The sequence below is a fragment of the Sphaeramia orbicularis genome, chromosome 21 (assembly GCF_902148855.1).
Source record: "Sphaeramia orbicularis chromosome 21, fSphaOr1.1, whole genome shotgun sequence".
NCBI classification, from domain to species: Eukaryota; Metazoa; Chordata; class Actinopteri; order Kurtiformes; family Apogonidae; genus Sphaeramia; species Sphaeramia orbicularis.
Genome location: NC_043977.1, coordinates 42,984,643 through 43,006,015, shown reverse-complemented (window position 1 = coordinate 43,006,015; position 21,373 = coordinate 42,984,643). Strand labels below are relative to the sequence as shown.

Genomic DNA, 21,373 nt, shown 5'->3' with positions numbered 1-21,373 from the left:
AAGAATCAGCAAAACCTCAAAACAATAAGGTATGGATACATTTCTATTCACCTCGATGTTTCTTTTAAATCACCAGTGACAGCCCAGCTCACAGAGTTGCAGATGCAGTAATAAGAGGGCGAAGCTACTATAAAAATGACTGAGCCACACTTCTGTTCTGACTAAATTAGCATCCAAATGAGGCTGTGCAGTGGCTCGAGACTCAACACTGGACATTTTTTCCCCTCTTAATAAAAAAAAAAAAAAAAAAAGAAAAAATGTAAAAAGTCAGATCTGTCCAGGCTCCTGGGAAAACTTGAGATTTTCACTCAGTGCTCAATGATGCCTGTCGCTCACAGCAAACCCTTTTATCCCTCAAGGATGTATGAGTGCCATGGGCATGTTTTTCCACCCCATTGACTGTCTCATGGAATAACTACTGTAGCCGCGAGGGACTACTGGCGGGCATCAGTAGGAGTTTCCATTCTCCTTTCAGGTCATGTCATCCTCTGCATCTCACTGGCTGTCCTGTTGTTGTCGAAACCTGTCAAAGCACGATGGCTAATTTGTGTTTTGGGGAAAAAAAAAAAAGTATCCCATGAGTCATCTATGTAAATGTTGCTCTATGGTTTCTGAAAACATTTGTCTATTCTTCTCTTGTCTGAGCACCCCACCCATCGCTGCCTCCAGGAAATACCCAGTTTCATCTGACAGTATGTCATTACTGCTCCAGTACACTGTAGCTGTCTTGGGATGTTAAGTTAATTTTCTCATGTATTCAATCCCAACTGGCTCCATAGATCTAGGGTAAGGTGAATGAAACCATTGCTCATTGTCAGTATATTGTAGTTACTCATTGGACTTTGACTGCATGACGAGAATTAAGTATATAATGATACAGGGATCAATATTATTTTCCCGCACTTGCTTTTTTTTTTTTTTTTCTCTCAGGTATAACAGTTTTTTTTAACAAAGCCTTTCTGTTCAGGACGCTCTGTTGTCTATGAGCCAAAATTAATCTGTAAAGTCAGAACACTGTTAACAAAAGGTGAAATTTAAAGGGAATTAAATGATTTGTGACAGCCTTGGCGTTCCCTGCAGCTGAGCTTACAGATTGGAATGAAACACCTCCATTTGACTTTGCTGTGAGGCATGTGATATTCTCATACCTTGGGAGGTGAGTGGTGAGAAAGGTGAGGAAACTCTGAATCTATATGCTTTTAATTAAAATTCTCAGTTCACGCTCCCTATTTTTAGCAATAAAACCGGTCTTGGAATACTTGGAATTCCTTTCTTCTACATATGTAGCAATTTCCGGGAGGTAAATATTACATTTCAGAGCCACGTGAACTAGTAATTTGCACTGCAGGACTACATTTGTTTTAACTGCATCGCCGTAATGATTTAAGTAAACTACTTACTTACTGCAGGCGGGTTAAGTCATTCTGTTTTTTTTATCTTTCTGTCACACAGTGTCAGACACTGGTTGACAAGGCAACAAAAGTACAGTTGAAGAGGTTAAACACTGTATTATATAGGACTACATGCTAGTTGGTCATAAATATGCTGCTGTAAATAAAATGTGTGAGAATCTATCTATCTATATGATAAAAAAAAGTTCATATCATCCAATATTAAGTATCAAGTACCTTAATAAATGTAAAGATAGAATTTCTATAAGCTTAACCCTTAGGAGTCCACAGTCATGGCCCTGTGACTGAATCACATGACATTTTCAACAGTGTTTGAAGTCAATATCACATTTGTAAACCAGAGCAAACAAACATAAGTAAAAGTATGAAAATGAGGTGTCATATTTCTGACCATATCTTTGTCATTTTTTGTCCTTTTTCAAAACGGAAAAAACTGTCCAAATCTGCGGATTCTAATCCACAGACTGCATAAGCATTACAGGTGAGGATGAGAATGACCCCCACCTGAACCAGATGCAGTAACCGGGAGGACCAGGGGGGTGAGAAAATCAGAGAGAATGCCTATGTAAAGATATGCCTTTATGTCAAATATCTGAGTATAGTTTTAATGTATTACAATTTTAATTTTATATACCTAATATTTGGAACCAATATTCACTTTTAAAGTCTTTGAAAAGGTTTGTTAAGCATCTTTGTGTTATTTATGCAATAAATTATATAAATTGTTCAAATCAGATTTTATACTTTTTTGTGTGTTTTTTGACCTTTTATGTTGATATAGTAGGTTAAAGTAAAAAATAATAGGCAGATGAGATAAATGAAGCTGTGCTGAAAAAAATATACCAAACATGGGTATAGTGAACATTTCTTTACATAGTATATAAAGGCAAAATCAAAAGTACTCAAAAACAGCCAATATCAGACCTATCAAATCCATGAAAAAATACCAGCATGTGTCCACGTGTAATGTGTGAAAACTGTATGATGTCTTATATTTGTGCTTTGCATTATCCTGTGTTCTTCACCGCAAATTTCGAAGAAAAGGGTTCTGTGGCAGCGCACCAGTTGCGGCGGCCCGATGTCCCTAATCATCGATCGCAATCTCGTTTGATGTACTCTGTGCTGTATGTACTCTGTGTTGTCAAATGACAATAAATAGCAATTCATTCATTCATTCTAAGGGTTAAAGGTTGACACTTTGGTTCTGAGAGAAATTTACAGGAGCCTGGCAATTATTTGTGGTTTTTAATTATTTCTAAGATGTAACTAGATGAACATCTTGTGAAAGATGTAATAAGATAAAAACATTGTATAAGATGCAGAAAAATACAACTGCAAAAAAAAAAAAAAAAGCAATGTCGACTCAGAATAACAATCCTTTCAATCATCACTGTGCGTTTGCTGGTGTATTTACCTTGTCTGTCTTTTCTAGTTTCTTGTTTTTTTACTGTGTTTGGGACATTTCTGGGTTTGACCTTCAGGCAGTTAGTTTGTACCTCCAGCCAATCAATACCAGCAACATGCACAGGCACAGCAACAGAAAACAAAGCAACCTAAACCTGCCAGTCTTAAATGCTATGTTCCTACACATGACTGTGTACATTAGAATATATATATATAGCAGATAGCTTTCTATGCTGCCGTTTGTCTTTATGAAACAATCATCTTGTATTTTTTTATTTATTTATTTTTTTTAAATAGCAAACATTATTGCATCATAAATATAAGAAGCATTTTACTTCCAATCCTACAAATAGGACAAAGGACACTGTTTTGGAAAAAAAAAACAAATGACAAATCTGTCAAATGAGGATTTCAGCTCATTAGCTCTGATGATCATGTAAAATGTTCCAATTAAATATATTTTTAGTACATTTCTGATCTTCACTAGTCAGTTCCAAAGCCAGAGCATGAGATTTTTTTTTTTTTTTTTATGTTTGGAGGTTCCCATCTCCTATCTCCACTAATAGACAAAGCTGAAGTTATTTTATGGACTCCCAAAAAAGATCAAATATCTCCATGATGCACAGTGTTATGATGTGATATTTTACAGAAACCCCATATGAAAGGAGCCAGGTATTATTATGATCATTATTAAGATATGTGAGCCGGTGCAGTAATTGTAGTCAGTACCTTAGGTAAGCATTTGTTGTTTAAATGCCCTCTTGAGTCAACCTGCTCAGGGACTGCAGATGGAATTTAGCTACATCTGGTACAATGCATCTTGGCTGTTATGAGATTAATGTCTTTGTGCAAGGTCCCTGTTAAATAAACTAAGCTAAACTAAGCAAAAGATATCTGTATGTGTGGGTGTATGCATCTTAATGTCTACGCAATTACATGGCATTAAAGCTGTGGTGTTGTTCTTCTAAAGCCGGTGTTTCAGCTGTGCCGAAAATATAGAATCATGTGCCCAGAATACATGTTTTAATATCCTGAATACAGTAGAAAATTAACTTAAAAAATATATAGTCAACAAATGTATGGATAAAACAGGAGTGCATAATGCATACTGTGGAATATGATCTAATATCCTGATGTAGGTCATGTCTATGGCTGCATCAATACGACAGACACAGATATTTAATATGACTATTTGGTTAAGGGTCAATGCTGATTTTGTTGTTGTTGTTGTTGTTGTTGTTGTTTTTCTGTTTATTTTGCTCTTGTTGGTATTTAACCACTTTTTTTTGTTTACCCAGAAATAGAGAACATCTTCATTTTATATAAAAATTAAGCTCATAAGTGGTTGCATTCATGTGATTCTAGTGTAAAATTCAGGTGGACAGCAAAATGGAAAAGGCAGAATGGACAGGATGCAGGAAAGCCTGGACTATTCTACTTTAGACAACATTACAGACAAAAAAATGTCAACAGAAAATCACAGTACATGTGGGATATGAGCCTTATATTGTCAAGAGGAGCTGTTATTCAACCCAACTGAGAGGTTTTCCTGTTAACTATTCCTGTATATTATTATTATTATTATTATTATTATTATTATTATTATTATTATTAAAATGGCTATATACTTTGACTGTAGCACAAATTCAGTCCTACAAAGTTACAAATATGACCAGAATATAAAACAAAAATCAAATAAATATCAGCCATTGTCATCTGTAACATCTTACAACTGATATGTCTGTGCATGTATAGTCATGTTGTAATAATTGTTATAATATTATATTCATTTAGTGATATGTATGTATACAGATGGTACATTACAGTATACTACAAAAACCAAACATATTTATTTAGAATAAACATTGGACTATAATGTGCGTACTGTCAAATAAACCATTGAGTTGCATGGGATTAGAAATACTACTTCTTCTCTAAACGTTATAATGGACATCAGTATTAAAGTCTCCACACTTTGGTAGTAAATAGAGCTAAAGCAGAGACACCTCTTTACAACATAATTAGGGAGAAATATTCAAAATTATATGAGTAATACTAATAGTAAACAGGTATGGTTTCAGGTATTATATGGAATGCTTAAAACAGATAAAAAGTTAAAACCAGAGATAAATAGAAGTTAAGAGTTAATATATGAAATACCAAAATGTAACTTAGAAATAACACCAATGGAAATTAACTGTGAGACAATTGTGAACCTGTAAATGAGCATGTTCACCCTAGATATCGGAATGTAGTTCCTTTTTTTGTATGAACATAATGTGTGGAAACAAAATATTAACTTTTGTGACTTTATGCATGTTTTGAATACATGAGTGAGTATTCAATGAGGCCGTGCTAAAATATATTATAAACAAAATATGAAAAAATAAATCTAAAGGTGGGTCGAAGAACTTATGACTCAAAGCAATTAATGAATAAATCTGAAAAATAAATTTCAAACTAACTGTAAAATATGGATGAGATTCTATCACTTTCCCTTAAAGTCAGTGGTAAGCTGTGAATATTAACCATTAAACACAACGACTTTCACTGTAGCATTTTGAGATTCTTTTTGAATGAAAAGTGCTTTATAAATGCAATGAGTTATTATTATTATTATTAGTAGTAGTAGTAGTAGTAGTATTGCCTGTGTTATGAAGAAGGGCTGTTGTTCAACCCAACTGAGAGTTTTTCCTGTTAATGACACAGTAGAAACAACAACTACTACTACTACTATTATTATTATTGTTATTATTATTATTATTATTATTATTATTATTATTATTATTATTATTATTATCATTATTATTATTATTATTATTATTTTTGGTGCCAAGATCAGCCCATGGGCAAAGTCATGGGAGGGTTAACATCTGGTCAAAAAAACATTAAATACAATAATCTACACCAAAGTTATATTTTGGGTAGGTAATTACTTATATTTCAAGGAAAATGAATTTTGAAATGAGAAAAAAATTGTGAATAAAAAATGTGAGTAGTTTTATGTGTGAATGTTTGGGAAGTGACAATGTTTTCTGCCATCATTCTGGGTTCATTTTGTAAACTCTCATAAACAAACTAAATGTATTCCAAATATATTGATATTTGACTATTATATTATTTATGTCATATTCTAAACACACAATGTTTAAAATTAATAAATGCATAGATCTATGCAAAATATATTTGAATATAATGCTAACATTATTTGTATGTTTTAAATATTGTAAAAAACTAAAAATGTATATGATATTGATAATTGAAATAAAAAATGTTTAATTTGATATTTACTTTTGTCTATGCGTGATGCTGCCATTTGTCAAAACTCTTATTATTTAGGTATGATCAAATATTTTTTTCCTCTAACCAATTATTAGGTTGTAAAATAGAGGGTTTAAGGTATACATTGAATACATTTTAAGATGAAAACGTCAAAGGAACTTCACTTTTGAAAACTTTGTAATTTTTGCAGAAAATAGACGTTCATTTTTTGTCCATCCTTGACACAGTAGTTTTTGATATTTTTCATTGAAAAATATTTGAAACAAAATTTTGCCATTTGAGTATGTTTAAGATGGCATTTAGACTTTTCCAATTATGTGTAATATTGTCTTAGCCTTTTATCAGGCAAGTGACTATTTCTGGTAATTCCCACAAACAATAAATATGGGGCCAATCCTGTGCCTCAGTGAGGTCCAGAAGTATGTTGGTTTTTATAACATTATAAAGGGATTCAGACAGATTTTATAGACATTTTGAAGCCGTAAATTGTGAATATGAGTGATTTTTGTCAGTTTATGACCTTATAACAGTTGTTTTCTTGCATTTGTTCACTTTTTAGCAAGTTCTGTTTGGATGTTTTAGGGCAAGAGGAGGGACACAACAATTTCCAATATCATAGAAAGGTTGAAATTTTGAATTTCAGAGTATTTCAATGAAATAAAGAGTTAAACCTGTCTGGTTCAAAAATTATGAATCAAAAAGCAGTGGGCTGTCCATCCATGACCCCCTTGACCTTGCTCCCAAAACAATTCAGAATTGGTGCATTTCTACATTGGAACACTTTCACCTTTTACTGAGCAGCAAATAAGGTTTACATTGTTTACATATACCCTATATATGTAAACATTAAACAGTTAAACACACTGTGTGCAAGAAAGCACTGTCCAAATGAAGAAAAGCATTACTGTAAAGACTGAGACTGAAACACGATGGAATAAATCATTTTAAATAATATGAATCTACATTTTCCTGGTATAACACATTGTCTCACACATTGTATAGCGCAGCACTATTACACTGCGTGTGCACTCACCGGTGGAGACCTCGGATTTGTGGCGTCCTGACCTGTGGAGGGTCAGATGCAGCCGGGTGTTAGTGATCTGCAGTTCCAGTCTCTGGGGCTCTGGAACGAGCGGTGCAGAGAGCAGCAGCCCATCTGCGTTCCACGTCCTGAAATGGAAACGAACGGAGAAACCCTCTGTGGCAGACGTTGCTGATGGAAGTGACAGGAAGCTGCTGGTGGAGCTCAGGAAAGTGCAGGCCCCCAGCTGGGGCTGCGAGCATGAGAAGGTCACGTTGCCCTGGAGGATGAAAAAAAAAAAGAAGGACGCAGTTTTACACACATTTCAGCAAGGCATCCGATGGGTATTCACTGCTATACTACATGTGTAAAATAGATATTATTTTTATGGCTGATGTATTACTTGTATTATTACTAGTACATATGTGTGACTCCAACCAAAATATTCAACTGAAACATGAAGTTACCCAATTACAGAACATATATTATTACAGTACAGAGAATAAGATGGTTAAACTCAAAAAATGGTTTGATATAAACAAATTATCTGTGAATTGGAATAAAACTAAGTTCCTGTTGTTCACAAACAGAAAAAATCAAGAACATGTTTCATTGTCTGTCAATGGTGTTGCAATTTAAAAGGTTTGTGAAATTAATTTTTTGGGTGTAATAGTGGATGATAAACTAAAATAAAAGCCACATATTGCTTATGTAAAAAAAAAAGGTGTCTTAAGCATTTTTGTATTGAGTAAAGCAAAATATGTGTTAGATTATAAAGCAATGAGAATTTTATATTGCTCACTTATTATGCCATGTTTGAGTTATTATATTGAAGTATGGGGCAACACGTATATGAGTAATACAAAGCTGTTGTTTTATCACAGAAAAGAGTAATAAGAATCATGTACAATGTTAATTTCAGGGAACATACAAATGAGTTGTTTATTACATCAGGATTGTGTAGTTTACAGAGCTGAATTAAGGACATTGTTGGCAGTGTTTATAGTGAGAAACTGACTTTTGGCTGCAAAATTGCAGAGATTATTTGTTTTAGTATCACAGGATGAAAAACATAGAAGGAGGTTTAATTTTAAATAACAAATGGTTCGGATTGATGTAAAGCAAATGCGTATTTCTGTTGTGGGTGTCAGAATGTGGAATTGTTTGGCAATGAGAGAGAAGAGCTGTACAAATATTTTTCAATTTAAGAGGTTGTATAAGGAAAGAATAGAGAAGCTTTATAAAAACATGTAATGAAATAGTTTTACTTATGGATTTTTGGGTTTGTTTATTTTCATTGACTGTTAAACTGTCTGTAAAACTGCAATAGCTGTAACGGCAACTTAACTCCTGATGACAGCAGATGTTTTTAGAAAGGGGCAGGTATTATAAGTTTTCTTCATCCTGCTCCTTTCCAATCATTTAGATTGGAATGAATGAATGAATGAATAAATGAATAAATAAATAAACAAACAAATAAATACATTGAATAAATACAATACGATACATTAATAAATGGTAAAGTATCAGGTAATGTTGAGTAGTTGCCATTAGTAATAACTTTAGCTCTAACTACTACAGAAATACGAAGAAAAGCCGAGAATAGGCACCGTGCAGTTGGGACAAATGTATGTTAGTTATAACACCTATAATAATTTATATCTATTATATGTAGTAACCTTATAAGTAACAAGGCAGCAAACACAAACACTTCCTTTATTATCCTTCAATTCAACTTGTGATTTTTGTTACCTTAGGTTTATGAGTAGTAAATTTTCCTCACTATGTTAGCTGTTGTTTCTTTGTAATTGACTTATTTACAGAATAAATTCCCCTGTATGCATTATAAATTAGCATATATTTACTAAATAGTTATAAGGTATCTATAAAAAAATATAATGCCAAATATTCAAAGAAAACATTACTTGTACTGATTATTTGATGCTGAAAAATTGTGCATTTTTTTTCTTATTACTATAAAACATCATGACCAATATATATTTTTGGGGAAAATGTTGGATCTACAGTTCACATAATCTGGTGGAAATTCATAGACACATTTTAAAGTAAGACCAAGTGGGTGTAATAAAGAGAACCAATAGGTACAAACAGAATAATTAGTTATAACATCGACATTCAAAGTGTACAGCCTGATTTAAAGCATCAATTCACCTTAAAAAGCTGCTGCACAATGAATTACATTTGCAGCGAAACATCTCAAATGCAGCCTGAGCCCCTAGAGATTTCATATTCTGTTATATCATTGGCTAAAGATGAGCAGGGAAATTAGATCTGATTCCATGTTAAAAGCCACAGACACATGTGGGGATGCATTTTAATACCAGGTGTGATCAGATGTGCTCACAGCTGTTCCATTTGAGAATGGATATCTAAAGACGCAAGGTCTGAAAAGGGTCTTGAAAAGGGTCACGTCGAGGATTTCACTAAGAGGTGGTTCCGTACAACAGCTCACATCTTCATTTATGTCATTATGGATGAAGTCATGTCTATGTGATGTAATTTCAATCAAGAGAAAAATAATGTTAGCTTAATAAAAGGGATCTAACACTAAGACAGGTGATTTAACCCATAAAGACCCAAATATCCACCACTGACCAAAACCATCTACTGATCTAAACTGTTTAACACCTGTTGATCCATTAATCCTATCAATACATGTAAATAATTGGTGTAAAATATCGTTTGTCGTCTTTTCATGGTCATCAGATATGACCCATTTGGATGTTCCGAGGCTCCGTAGTGAACACCGTCATCTTCTACAACACTGATTCACCAGTAAAACCCATGGAGTTGGATCAATGACAGTGGATGGAGGCACTGGGTTTATGTTCAGTAAATGACATATTTTACTGGAAAAAGTTTTTTTCTTCAGTTTTCTCTGTTTCTGATATTAACGCTCAACTTTAATCTAGGCTTTTATGAAAATCGATATGATCAGTACAGTCAATATTGGGAAATACCTGATTTTCACTGGAAAAATACAAAATACAGTGTTATTTTATAAGAAATCAATTAGGAAATGTTACATATAGAGAAAAAAAAATCATTTGGGAACTGCTACAAAAGTAACACTGGGTCTTTATGGGTTACTGAAGCGATGCAACAGAGAACAAATTGTGAATTACATAGGCCAGTATTTGGATATTTGAACGTATAAAACCTTCATACAGTGAGTTTACGATGTATCCCTCATCACTGAGGAAGGCTGTAAAGCAGGGGTCTCAAACATGCAGCCCGGGGGCCAAAAACCAGCCCACCAAAAGGTCCAATCTGGCCCGTGGGAGGAAATTGCAAAGTGCAAAAATTAAACTGAAGATATTAACAATCAAGGGTGTCAAACTCATTTTAGTCCAGGTTCCGCATACAGACCAATATGATGTAAAATAATCAGTAAAATAAGAGTAAGTAAAATAATAGCATAATAGCAGCATATACACAGTGACAACTCCATTTTTCTAGGTTCTAGGTTCAGCTGGACTAGTTTTGCTCTTTTGAAGCAAAATGAGTCCAGTTAAACCTCAAAGAACTGCCAAGAAGAACAATGAGCTGGGCAAATGAGAAATTGTTTTTGTTTTAGTTCCAAACTCCAAATTTTTACCTCCGCCAAGGAGGTTATGTTTTTGCCAGGGTTTGTTTGTTTGTCTGTCTGTTTGTTTGTCTGTCCGTTAGTGTGCAACATAACTCAAAAAGTTAAGGACAGATTTGGATGAAATTTTCAGGGTTTGTTGGAAATGGGATAAGGAAGAAATGATTAAATTTTGGTGGTGATCGGGGGTGGGGGGGCCCACGGGGGGGGCCACTGATCGTTAGTGTGCAACATAACTCAAAAAGTTATGGACAGATTTGGATGAAATTTTCAGGGTTTGTTGGAAATGGGATAAGGAAGAAATGATTAAATTTTGGTGATGATCGGGGGTGGGGGAGCCCACGGGGGGGCCCACTGATCAGCCTTGGTGGAGGTCTGCGCTCTCCGAGTGCTTCTAGTTAACAATATTATGCTTGTTACCAAATGTTTGTGTAACACTGTGAGTAATGCACATGTACAAATGATAAGTTGAGGCATAATTTTGTTAAAACTGCACTTATTTTTCATATGAATTGCATTTTTTTCAGGTTATTCACATGTTTTTTGTTAAAGGATAGTTTGTAGATGTAAATATTGTCATAATTTAATGTTTTCTGTTGCACTAAAACAAAGAGAAAAAGTTGTCATTATTTATTGGTTATGATGCTATTACTTTACTGGTCCGGCCCACGTGAGATCCAATTGGGCTGAATGCGGCCCCTGGAAAAATGAGTTTAACACAACTGTTGTAAAGGCATGTCATTTCAGTACTAATAAAAGTGACAAACTGTCGCTTTCTGTGCTTCAAAACAACATAGGAAAGGAAGCAAGATTAAAATAAATAATAAAAAAACCCACATTTAATCTCATATTTAAGGTTAACTTTGTGCAGGGTAGAGGTTGTGTCAGTATGTCCAACCACATACTGAGGTCACAGTCCTATCAGTGCCAGCGCCTGCAGGGCAGCACAGAGCAATCACAGCTCTTTGACTCTCAATAGGATTCCCTCTTATCCACCGCGGGGAAAGTGTCCCATTGAAATTCCATTACAACTTCCATCATGGCAGCTCGCCGCTCTCCACCTCTCTGCTTCTGTTGTCAGTAAAGGCCTTTTAACGCAGCAATCAGACCCTCAAAGGCGGGGGGTGTCTCCGATTAGATGTGGCTTGTGGCTCTTTGGCTGGTGAGTCCAATTTGTGTGGGAGGTGAACTCTCCAAATAAATCCACACATTTAGGGTTTAATAAAATCATCATTAGGATAATTTTGGACTCACTTCTAGCAATTTCTAGCCAAAACCCTTAAAATCTGTATGGATATTTAAATAAAACCACACGGAGACTGAGTTTTTGGACATTTTTCAAACCTCTAAGCAAGAAGAAATAAAACCAAAAGTGTGGTTTCCCCTTTAATGTTTTTTTTTGACTAAATTAGCGCAGAAAATGTTATGCATTGTGTTGAGGTTGTAATACTTTGGATGTGAAACAGAAATGGGAAAAAGAATTAGGAATGTGTGTCTCAGAGGACGAATGGATCAATTGAACTCAACAATCAACCAATTCTTCAAGAACATGGAGAGAACATTGCTGGAAAAATCTAATTAGAATTTTCATAACACCTAAAATTACAGCTAAATATGTGTCCAGATTCAATCTTGTTGGAGAGAATGTGGAGATTTCAATGTAAATCACGCTCATTACCTCCGCCAAGGGGGTTATGTTTTTGCCAGGGTTTGTCTGTTTGTTTGTCTGTCCGTTAGTGTGCAACATAACTCAAAAAGTTATGGACAGATTTTGATGAAATTTTCAGGGTTTGTTGGAAATGGGATAAGGAAGAAATGATTAAATTTTGGTGGTGATCGGGGGTGGGGGGGCCCCACGGGGGGGGCGCAGACCAGAAAATTTCATCAAAATCTGTCCATAACTTTTTGAGTTATGTTGCACACTAACGGACAGACAAACAAACAAACAGACATACAAACAAACCCTGGCAAAAACATAACCTCCTTGGCGTGGGGGGGGGCCCACGGGGGGGGCCACTGATCAGCCTTGGCGGAGGTCTGCGCTCTCCAAGTGCTTCTAGTTTCTTATGGTTATATCCTAAACTTGCATCATTTTGGGATAATGTATATTTAACGGTTGTTAAGATATTGGGTTATGCAATTCCTAAAATATGTTTGGTGATGTATCTTGGTTGTATTATTGGTAATAATGTAAGAAAAAATGATAGATATTTGTTTAAAATACTATTAGCAGCCTGTAAAAAGGCTATTACCAAAAAATGGTGCAGATTAGAACATCCTACAACTAACCACTGGTGAATGGAATATTTGAGATGGAGATTCTGACCCATAGATTGAGGATTCAAGAAGAACAGTGTCATGATAACGGAAGAAATGGATAATTTTCATTTCAGCGTCACATTACTGAAAACAACTGTTAGTCACAAAGGTTTATTATGGTCAATGTATCCCAATTGTCCCTTGTGTTTGTTTTGTAATGCACAGCAATCAAACAATGAAAATGAAGAGGAAAAAAAAAAAAAAAAGAAAATGTTATGTATTAGTCCAGATGGGGAACTGAACACTAGCATCAGCCATTACATTCATGCTTCACAATCACTGGACTATTCACAAGTGGCACAAAACATGCATCTATATGCCACAACATGGTCAAGGTCTGACTGTATAATCTTCCACAGACAGACTCAATGTAACCTCCTTCAGTGCTTTAGAGACATGAAGTCCCTCCCCTTATGCTAAGCATCATGGGACCTTGCCTCAGAAAAAAGAAAAAATATACACAGCATAAACGGTAACAGGAGGGGAACATCCTCTTCAGTATGTAGGACACATGCATTTGTCCCCCCAAATAAAAAAACATGGAAGAAGTAGAGGATTAAAACTGTTATTTATTTATTTATTTTTTTTAATAATTCAGTGCTTCATATCCAATATAAAAAATATGCTTGAAAGCAGAATTTTTTTTCCATCCACCACTTCACTTTAGACGTGTCTTCAGTTTTTTTGGTGCAACTTAATTATGTGGTGAGAAATGTAACTTTACACATAGAGAATATGATTTGATGGATTTTCATAATGAAATACATTTGAAATTCATGGTTTACTGGGGTTTTTTTAGTTTATAAATATGAATGTTATGCCAATATAGGAAAATATAAATTTTACATCCCCAGAAATCATATTAGTGGAATCATTCTAATTTTGTCTGTCCACAGTCAATGGAAATGAATGTCTCTGCAGCTCTCAACTTGACATTGGAGTCTCCTTTAATACTATTTCACTCGCTCTGTGGAATAAGTCAGATACAATTAGGTGAAATGTTTTGGTGGTGGTGATGACATGTGACCAAACATGCAGTCTACTCAACCTCTTCATGCAAAAGTACTAACATTTCTTTCAAAATAAGGTCTCATAGTGGGATGGGAAGGGCTTTTGGATTTCTATGCTTGGTTGTCTTGGTTTATTAATAGCAAAATGTGACTTTTATTAATCTCTACATCATTTAGTAAATATGTCAATTTCGTCTATATTCTTATAATTAAGATTTTAGTGAAAATAAAATACATGTTACATACATGTAACTTAAATCTGCATCAAAAAATGATAAATATGCAAAAAAAAAAAAAAAAGAAAGAGAACAAAATATATTGTATATTTATCTTTTACAAATCAAAATCAATCTTCTCTCTCTGTTCATACAAGGAAACAATAAACTTCTGCTCTTTTTTGTTTTTTTTTCACCTCTGATGGATTATAATGATCTCATTTTTATGAATGCATCTGAACATCTTTTCAAAAAGCTGGACACTGTCTACCACTGTGCCTTACGTTTTATGACTGGCTGTGGAAATCACATTCACCATTGTACTTTGTATGCTACGGCTGAATTCCCTTCTCTGTATGTTCGCAGGTGGTCTTATCAGTTGATTTTCATTATAAAAGTATTCTCGGGCTCCTCCCATCTTACCTCTGTACTTAAATGCAGAAAAACCAACAACAGAAAAACATACTGATGGTAGTTCCTAGAGCCAGAACAGAGTTGGGTAAGACTGCCCCCTCTGCATGGAATGCCCTGCAAAACAACTGAAATCTATCTGAACGTGTCACTTTAGGTGAATTTAAAGCTATTTTAAAGGAGCGTGAAATCAATGAGCCTGGTCAATGCAACTGTTTTTAAACTTGCACAAATGATTGTTTTGTAATTGTAAGTTTTTGTATTATGTGTTGATTATGTCTTGTCTTGTCAGAAACTGTGCTATATTAAAACCTTTTATTTGAGTATGTTAATTACTGCTAAAAGACAGCAGCTCTTGTATATTGGATGGCTATAAATACACAAAAGACATACATGAGCTCGCCACCCATATCCATTTATGTGATAGCTGTCACAGTTTCATTTCTGGATGTCATTGTTAGCAGTAAACTTCAATCCACTTTCAGTGCTAAACTGTGGAATTACACTGAACTCAGAGATATGATTACCTAATTAGTTTCACTTGCTCCTCTCTCTCCCCTCGAAGCTCGCCCACTCCGTCTTGCTCGCCCACACATGTGCGCACTCTCGCTCTCTTTAAATATCATAAAATCAATTTCCATTCTCTAATAGATGCTCTGTGCAGTATACAACGGCTTTTAAACGGCTTTCTCACATTTCTGAGCTTTTATATCTGCTGAATTTTGCCTTGAACGAAAAAGCACAATAACTATCATGAGCTTAAACGGGGTGTCTAGTGGATATGTTCATCTGCACACATCCACTCAGGACCAGTTACACAGAAATACTAAATATATCATAGAAAACACTTAGAGAATATAAGTACTGTATGGAAAGTATGAGGGGCATTACACTGCAAAATATGTTTCTCCTTTTAGTCAGCTGGTGCCACTGGGTGGTTTAGGAACATGATGTAACTAAAGGCTGAAAATTTCAACCTCAGTCCTGTCACAATTGATGAAAAAGAAAATGCTATCATAATTAACTGAAATGTGGATCATGTGTATCACGGCAAACATTCTCCTAACATTTATTAAAGGAGGCAGATGTCAGATTTCCTAGTCCACAGATAAGAGTATGTTTAGGAATATTCCCACATTGAATATATAGTTTACATTCACACTGAAATTCAACTATTACTCAGAATTTGTTATGTAAACAGTATATTCAGCTTGGATACTACTACTTAGGCCTTATCCTGAATGGAGCATTCTCCAAAAAATCAAACCAGTAGGATATGCAGACTGTTGGTCTTCTCATGACAACACAGATGCAGGTTGATTCCTTGAAAAGAGCGTTTATTGTTTCTCTGATGTACCTCTTCGGTCTTGGTTAGAGTCATTTCTTAGATGATAAATGTCACTCCTTAATGCTGTGTGAACTCAGCATGAAAAGAGGTTTGTAAGTCCATGAAGGTCCCTTTAGGTGTCTGATTCCGCAATCAGACATCTTTAGCATAACTTTGCATATATGATATACAGTAGTAGATCCTTGAGGCCCCTTAAAGGAGTGATATTTTGCTTTAAAAAAAAAAAAAATAATAATAATATTTTTTTATTTTATTTTATGAAAACTATAATAAATATTATTTATTAATGTGCTGTTAAAAAAAAAAAAAAAAAAAATTAAAATAATAATCTATCTATCTATCTATCTATCTATCTATCTATCTATCTATCTATCTATCTATCTATCTATCTATCTATCTATCTATCTATCTATCTATCTATCTATCTATCTATCTATCTATCTATCATATGTGATATACAGTAGTAGAGCCTTGTGGCCCCTTAAAGGAGTGATATTTTGCTTATTTTTTCTTTTGCTTAATTCAAGCAAAAAAAATCTGCTAATGGAACAAGTGAAAATTATCTTGGTAAGATTTCTTGAAATAAGATTTTCAAGATCTATTGTCTAAATGTAAGTTCTTATATCTCACTGAATAGTTACTCTTTAGGTGATTATGTCTTTAAGTGTGATGTGATATTTTGACGAGAAATGAGAAAAATACACTTGGTAAGATTTTGATTTTTTTCAGTGCAGTCTATCACAACCCATGTAATCGGATAATACAATGTTACTGCATCACTACCAGTGCTGGAACAGCCCATGAAGGAGGTAACATGTCACTGCCCATGACAGACTAACAGAGCATGTACTTGACAATGGGCTATAACGTAAATTACCTGCTAGTATTATAAGTAATCTTTTTAAAATAGCTAGCAATGAAAATTCACTACAGGCACCCTTTAACAGATTACCTCTGCTAACCTGCAGTCCATGAAAATTAGTTCTCACAACATAACTGTATACAAATGTTAGTTAAATTTCAGTTCATTCAATTTGTTTACATAACAGCATTTGTTTGCATATACGTACTGCAGATTCAGAAAAGATTTTAATAAGTGCAACTTGCACATTGTTCATGGTAAGATAAGGAACAGAAAACAACAGTCTCCTCAAGAAAAGTCTAGATTTATAGTTGGATGGAGAGACGTACCTACTGCAAAACATTATACCAAAGGATATGAACAGGTTTATAGATATGAGCAGGTATAAAAAGAAAGCTGACCTTTTCCACAGGATGTGAACATATACAACAATATTAGACGAATATTCATTTTCATTGGCTATGTGAACAGTTTATTCATAATATTGTCTTTTTCAGAAGGAGGGAAAAACTATAATAATAGTTTTTAAATAAAGGAAGTCAATATATTTACTGTATTTTTTATTTTATTTGTTTTAACTCTTGCCATGCTGAAGTTAATATAAGCTGAAAACTACCTGCATAACCTCTGTCTGAAAAATTCTACAGTATCTATAATGACTCACTGTACTTCAGTCCTAAATGCAAGATTTTCAGTCTTTTTGTGGCTGGATATAATTTGTAGCAACCTAAAAAATGAATGAGGACAGTGATAGCTACTGTCTACAGCTGTGTTATGATCGTGGTATTGGTCAAACAATGAAAATGAAAATATTTCTCCTTTCAATGTCACCTCTAAAAAGCACAGAAAACAAACTATTGAAAACAGTATTTCACCAAGAGAACAGCTGATAGAAACACTGCACTCTTGGTGACAAAAGATCGACCTCTCATAGATACTGAAGAACACACACTAGCGCTATGATCTGAAATTTTTCGAGATGAAGTTGACAGCGCTGCAGCCTTTACCTGAAACATTCTAAAACCATCTTATCTCTGATCTTTGTTCTGAACCGGACTTAAGTTACCCCAGGGGTTCATCCTTGGCCTTCACGTTCTACCACGTTTCACACCAATCAATGGAATAGTACTTAGTATAATACTGCTGACACACACAGATGAACAGGCAGATAAATGACAGTCTTCACACAACCCTCTCAAAGTAATAAAGACCAAATAACTGAACAAAAAACTATGCATTACTGTGAAAAACAAACCTTTCTTCCATTTCTAAAACCACTTTCTGCCTAGAAAATATTCAATACACTGAGTCTCTTTTGAAAGTGTTTAAAAGGGAGGTCTGATTAATTTTATATGTGTAGGAATGAAGATACACAAGCAACTGATTTTCCAAAAGTGCATGCAGTGTGATATACAACACTACTTCGACAATCACAGATGTTATCATCTATAAAGGTAGCTCACCACACTGTGTATCTGTGGCTTGCGTCTCTTTGCCAGGTCGATGATATTGATTCCATTGTAGTAGAGGTTTTCCATGCAGCCGTGGAAGTTCTTCCTGAGGAAGGTGCCGGGCTTACCAGGCAGTGGGATACCGCCGAAGCTCAGCTTTAAAGAAGGAGAAGCAGAAGAGGTGACCCTTTAGTCTCCGGATGCAGAAAAATCAATCCCATGTAACAGTGGATACACATTTATATACTTTATTTATAAACTGTAAACTGTGATGAAATTTAGATTTCTTCCATATTTTACAGGTTGTTAAATCATTACCACTCTTAACATAGGCAAACAAGCCTGAAATACTGACTCATACCACTTACTGCATGCTGAGCTGAGTGAGGAAACAGCTGGAGTTGATTTTTAACGTTTGAGTAAAGCCTTAGCTGAATTAAAGTCTTAAGCTAGACCATGCATTGATATTTCACACAAACAGCATGCTCTGCTCGCTGCAAAACTGGAATTTTACGAAACTAAAAAGGCTTTGTTTCTGGGAGTCTTATTTAGAAAATTAATATCAAAGATGCTTTTCTCTGGAAAACAAATGTCATCATAAGTAAATATCTATCTGTCTTTGTCTCAGTAAGGTGTTCTGGCCAGTGGTGGCTCGTCAATAGAGGGCGCTAGGGCCCCACCCCATCTGTCTCACATGAAGAAAAAGATGATAGGAATCACATAAAATGAATTAACAAAATCATGAATATTTAAATAAACAAGCTATGCATGATGCAGCCCATGAATACCATGTATAATCAGCATTCAAGTGGAGTTTAAAAATGTTTTCGGCCATTTAGTGAGCAGTCAAGTGACGTACTTCCTGGCTCACCCTTTACCAAATAGACTCTTGTTATAAATGGTGCATGCGCAGTAAACCTCCCTCCAATACAACAGATAGATGAGCCTCAGAGCGCAAAAATGTGCACCCAAGCACCACACTCAGAAGTCCCAAAAAGAATCAAAACCTTCCTTGGAAATGCAATCTCACAAGATCGTCTAAACCGGGGGGAACCACACTTTTTTCAGCTTGTGAGCTACTTTTAAAATGACCAAGACAAAAAGATACACGTCTGGTGTATATATATATACATATTACTGGTGCTTCCTCTAGTGGCTGGATAGCCGGTGGGTAACACAGATGACTACTACTACTACTACTCCAACAATGTCATTTAGCCCATAGACTATCCTCTATTCATTTAATGCTATTGATCTCCCTGCACTACCTCTGCCTCTGATCTAAATGCACTGGCCATACTATCAGACATGCCTGACTTTAACAATAGAGTCAAATTTACATATTTGAAGGATAGACGGATGAAATTTACATATAAAAAAATATTTGACTGAAAACGCACACTGTCTATTTTCATTTTCATTTAAATTGATATTTTAAAATAGTGGTGCATGTGCTTTGGCGCATCCTAGTGGTGATGTGTGGTTATTGTGCATCCGAAAACTGACTTGCATAAGCCCATCAAAAAATTAGTTCACCAGCCGCCACAGGTTCTGGGCTAATACTGGGTTTAATGTTCCACATTTAGCTTTCTTTGAGAGTACTGAATATATCTTCAAAATCTTACTGCAGTAATGAAAGGTTTAACAGCATTAAAAACCAACACGGAAGAAAAAGCCAAAGGAAAGAAAAATCATAAGAAAAAGGTATAAATTGTACATTAACTAGCTATTAATACAGCTATCATTACTACTAGTACTAACAATAGTAATAATATAAAACAAATATTAAACAATGATTAAAGTCAATACAGTTTTTACACAGCAACTTCTGGTTTTATTGCACTGTCAGTGACTGATTCTAGACTTCATTCTAGATTTCACACCCCAATAGTGGATTAGAAGAACAGTGGAATAAAAGAGAATTTGGTTTTATTTAAAGATATGTCTTTCTGATGACGATGCCCTTCAAACCAGGCCTACAATATGAAGAAATGATTTTGCTATAGAACCATTTAAATGACCTAAAACCCCAGCCAGCATCTTTAGGGTGAACTGGAATGCTGTCCCTGTCCTTCCCACCCAGCATATCTTCCTCATTAATGCTGAATGAGAGCAAATCTCAGCAGGCAGGTTCCCTGTGAAAAGCTTTCCCAGAAGAGTGGTAGCTGATAAAGCAGCAGAGCAATGCCCATAGACATGTCTGTCAGTCACATTCTGGTGCAACGTTTGGTGTACCTATGTTAATTCAGGGTGAAGCATTTCATTCATTTTCACCGCTGGCTGCAAATGTTCGCTCTCAAGCTGCTGCTACAAATGAAAGTGTTTACATGGGCTTCAATATGCTTTTTGACACTGGGCTTTTAAGGTATACCATCATTGGGATGTGTTTGCATATGCATCCCAGTTTCAAAAGTACCTTAGTCTGGATTTCAGAAATGCAAATATTCAGAAAAGAAACATTTATACTGCTACGTGTATACAGGGTGTATCAGAAAAAAGTAGACTCTCAGAAAAAACAACATAAAACCAAAATGCAAAGACATTTTGAAAATCTGGTCATATGTGTTTATTGACCATGTAATTCTCCTTTGATTGACACCACTGTAGATCTTAAACTGGTTTCTACTAACTGGAGATTAGTGTGCAGAAAACAGTTATCAACACAAACAATGTCAGTGGCATTGTACACTACCAGGCACTCAACTTCACTGGACCACATTTAGCTCTGATTATGAGATCCAGTTTCTATGGTATCCTTTATGCCATGCCATGCTCATGCAATCTCACATTAAATGTCAGAGCATTTATTTCTGTCCACAGCTGTATTTTTTTTTTTTTTTTTTTTACTTTTTTTTAATGTATTGATGATGGGAGGGTCAAACCATTGTGTCAAGTCTTCTCTACACATGCCAAAGACTCTCAAAGGGGTTCAGGTCTGGACTCTGTGGTGGCCATTCTATGTGTGAGAGTTATTTAGTCTTTTGGATCCTTTTTTGGATCGTCACTGAATATGTCTGTGTCATCAGCAAAG

The 21,373-nt window shown here is 35.0% G+C and overlaps 1 protein-coding gene across 1 annotated transcript in view; it reads right to left on the bottom strand.

Annotated features, from left to right (window-relative positions):
- LOC115412764 (contactin-associated protein-like 5) overlaps nucleotides 1-21,373 on the bottom strand; it is a 308,387-nt gene that overhangs the window by 120,918 nt on the left and 166,096 nt on the right. Inside the window, exons 7-8 of the mRNA XM_030125412.1 lie at nucleotides 18,355-18,498; nucleotides 7,132-7,399 (exon numbers count right to left, since the gene is read on the bottom strand). Coding sequence (XP_029981272.1) covers nucleotides 7,132-7,399; nucleotides 18,355-18,498 — 412 coding nt within the window. The remainder of the gene's footprint in view (nucleotides 1-7,131; nucleotides 7,400-18,354; nucleotides 18,499-21,373) is intronic.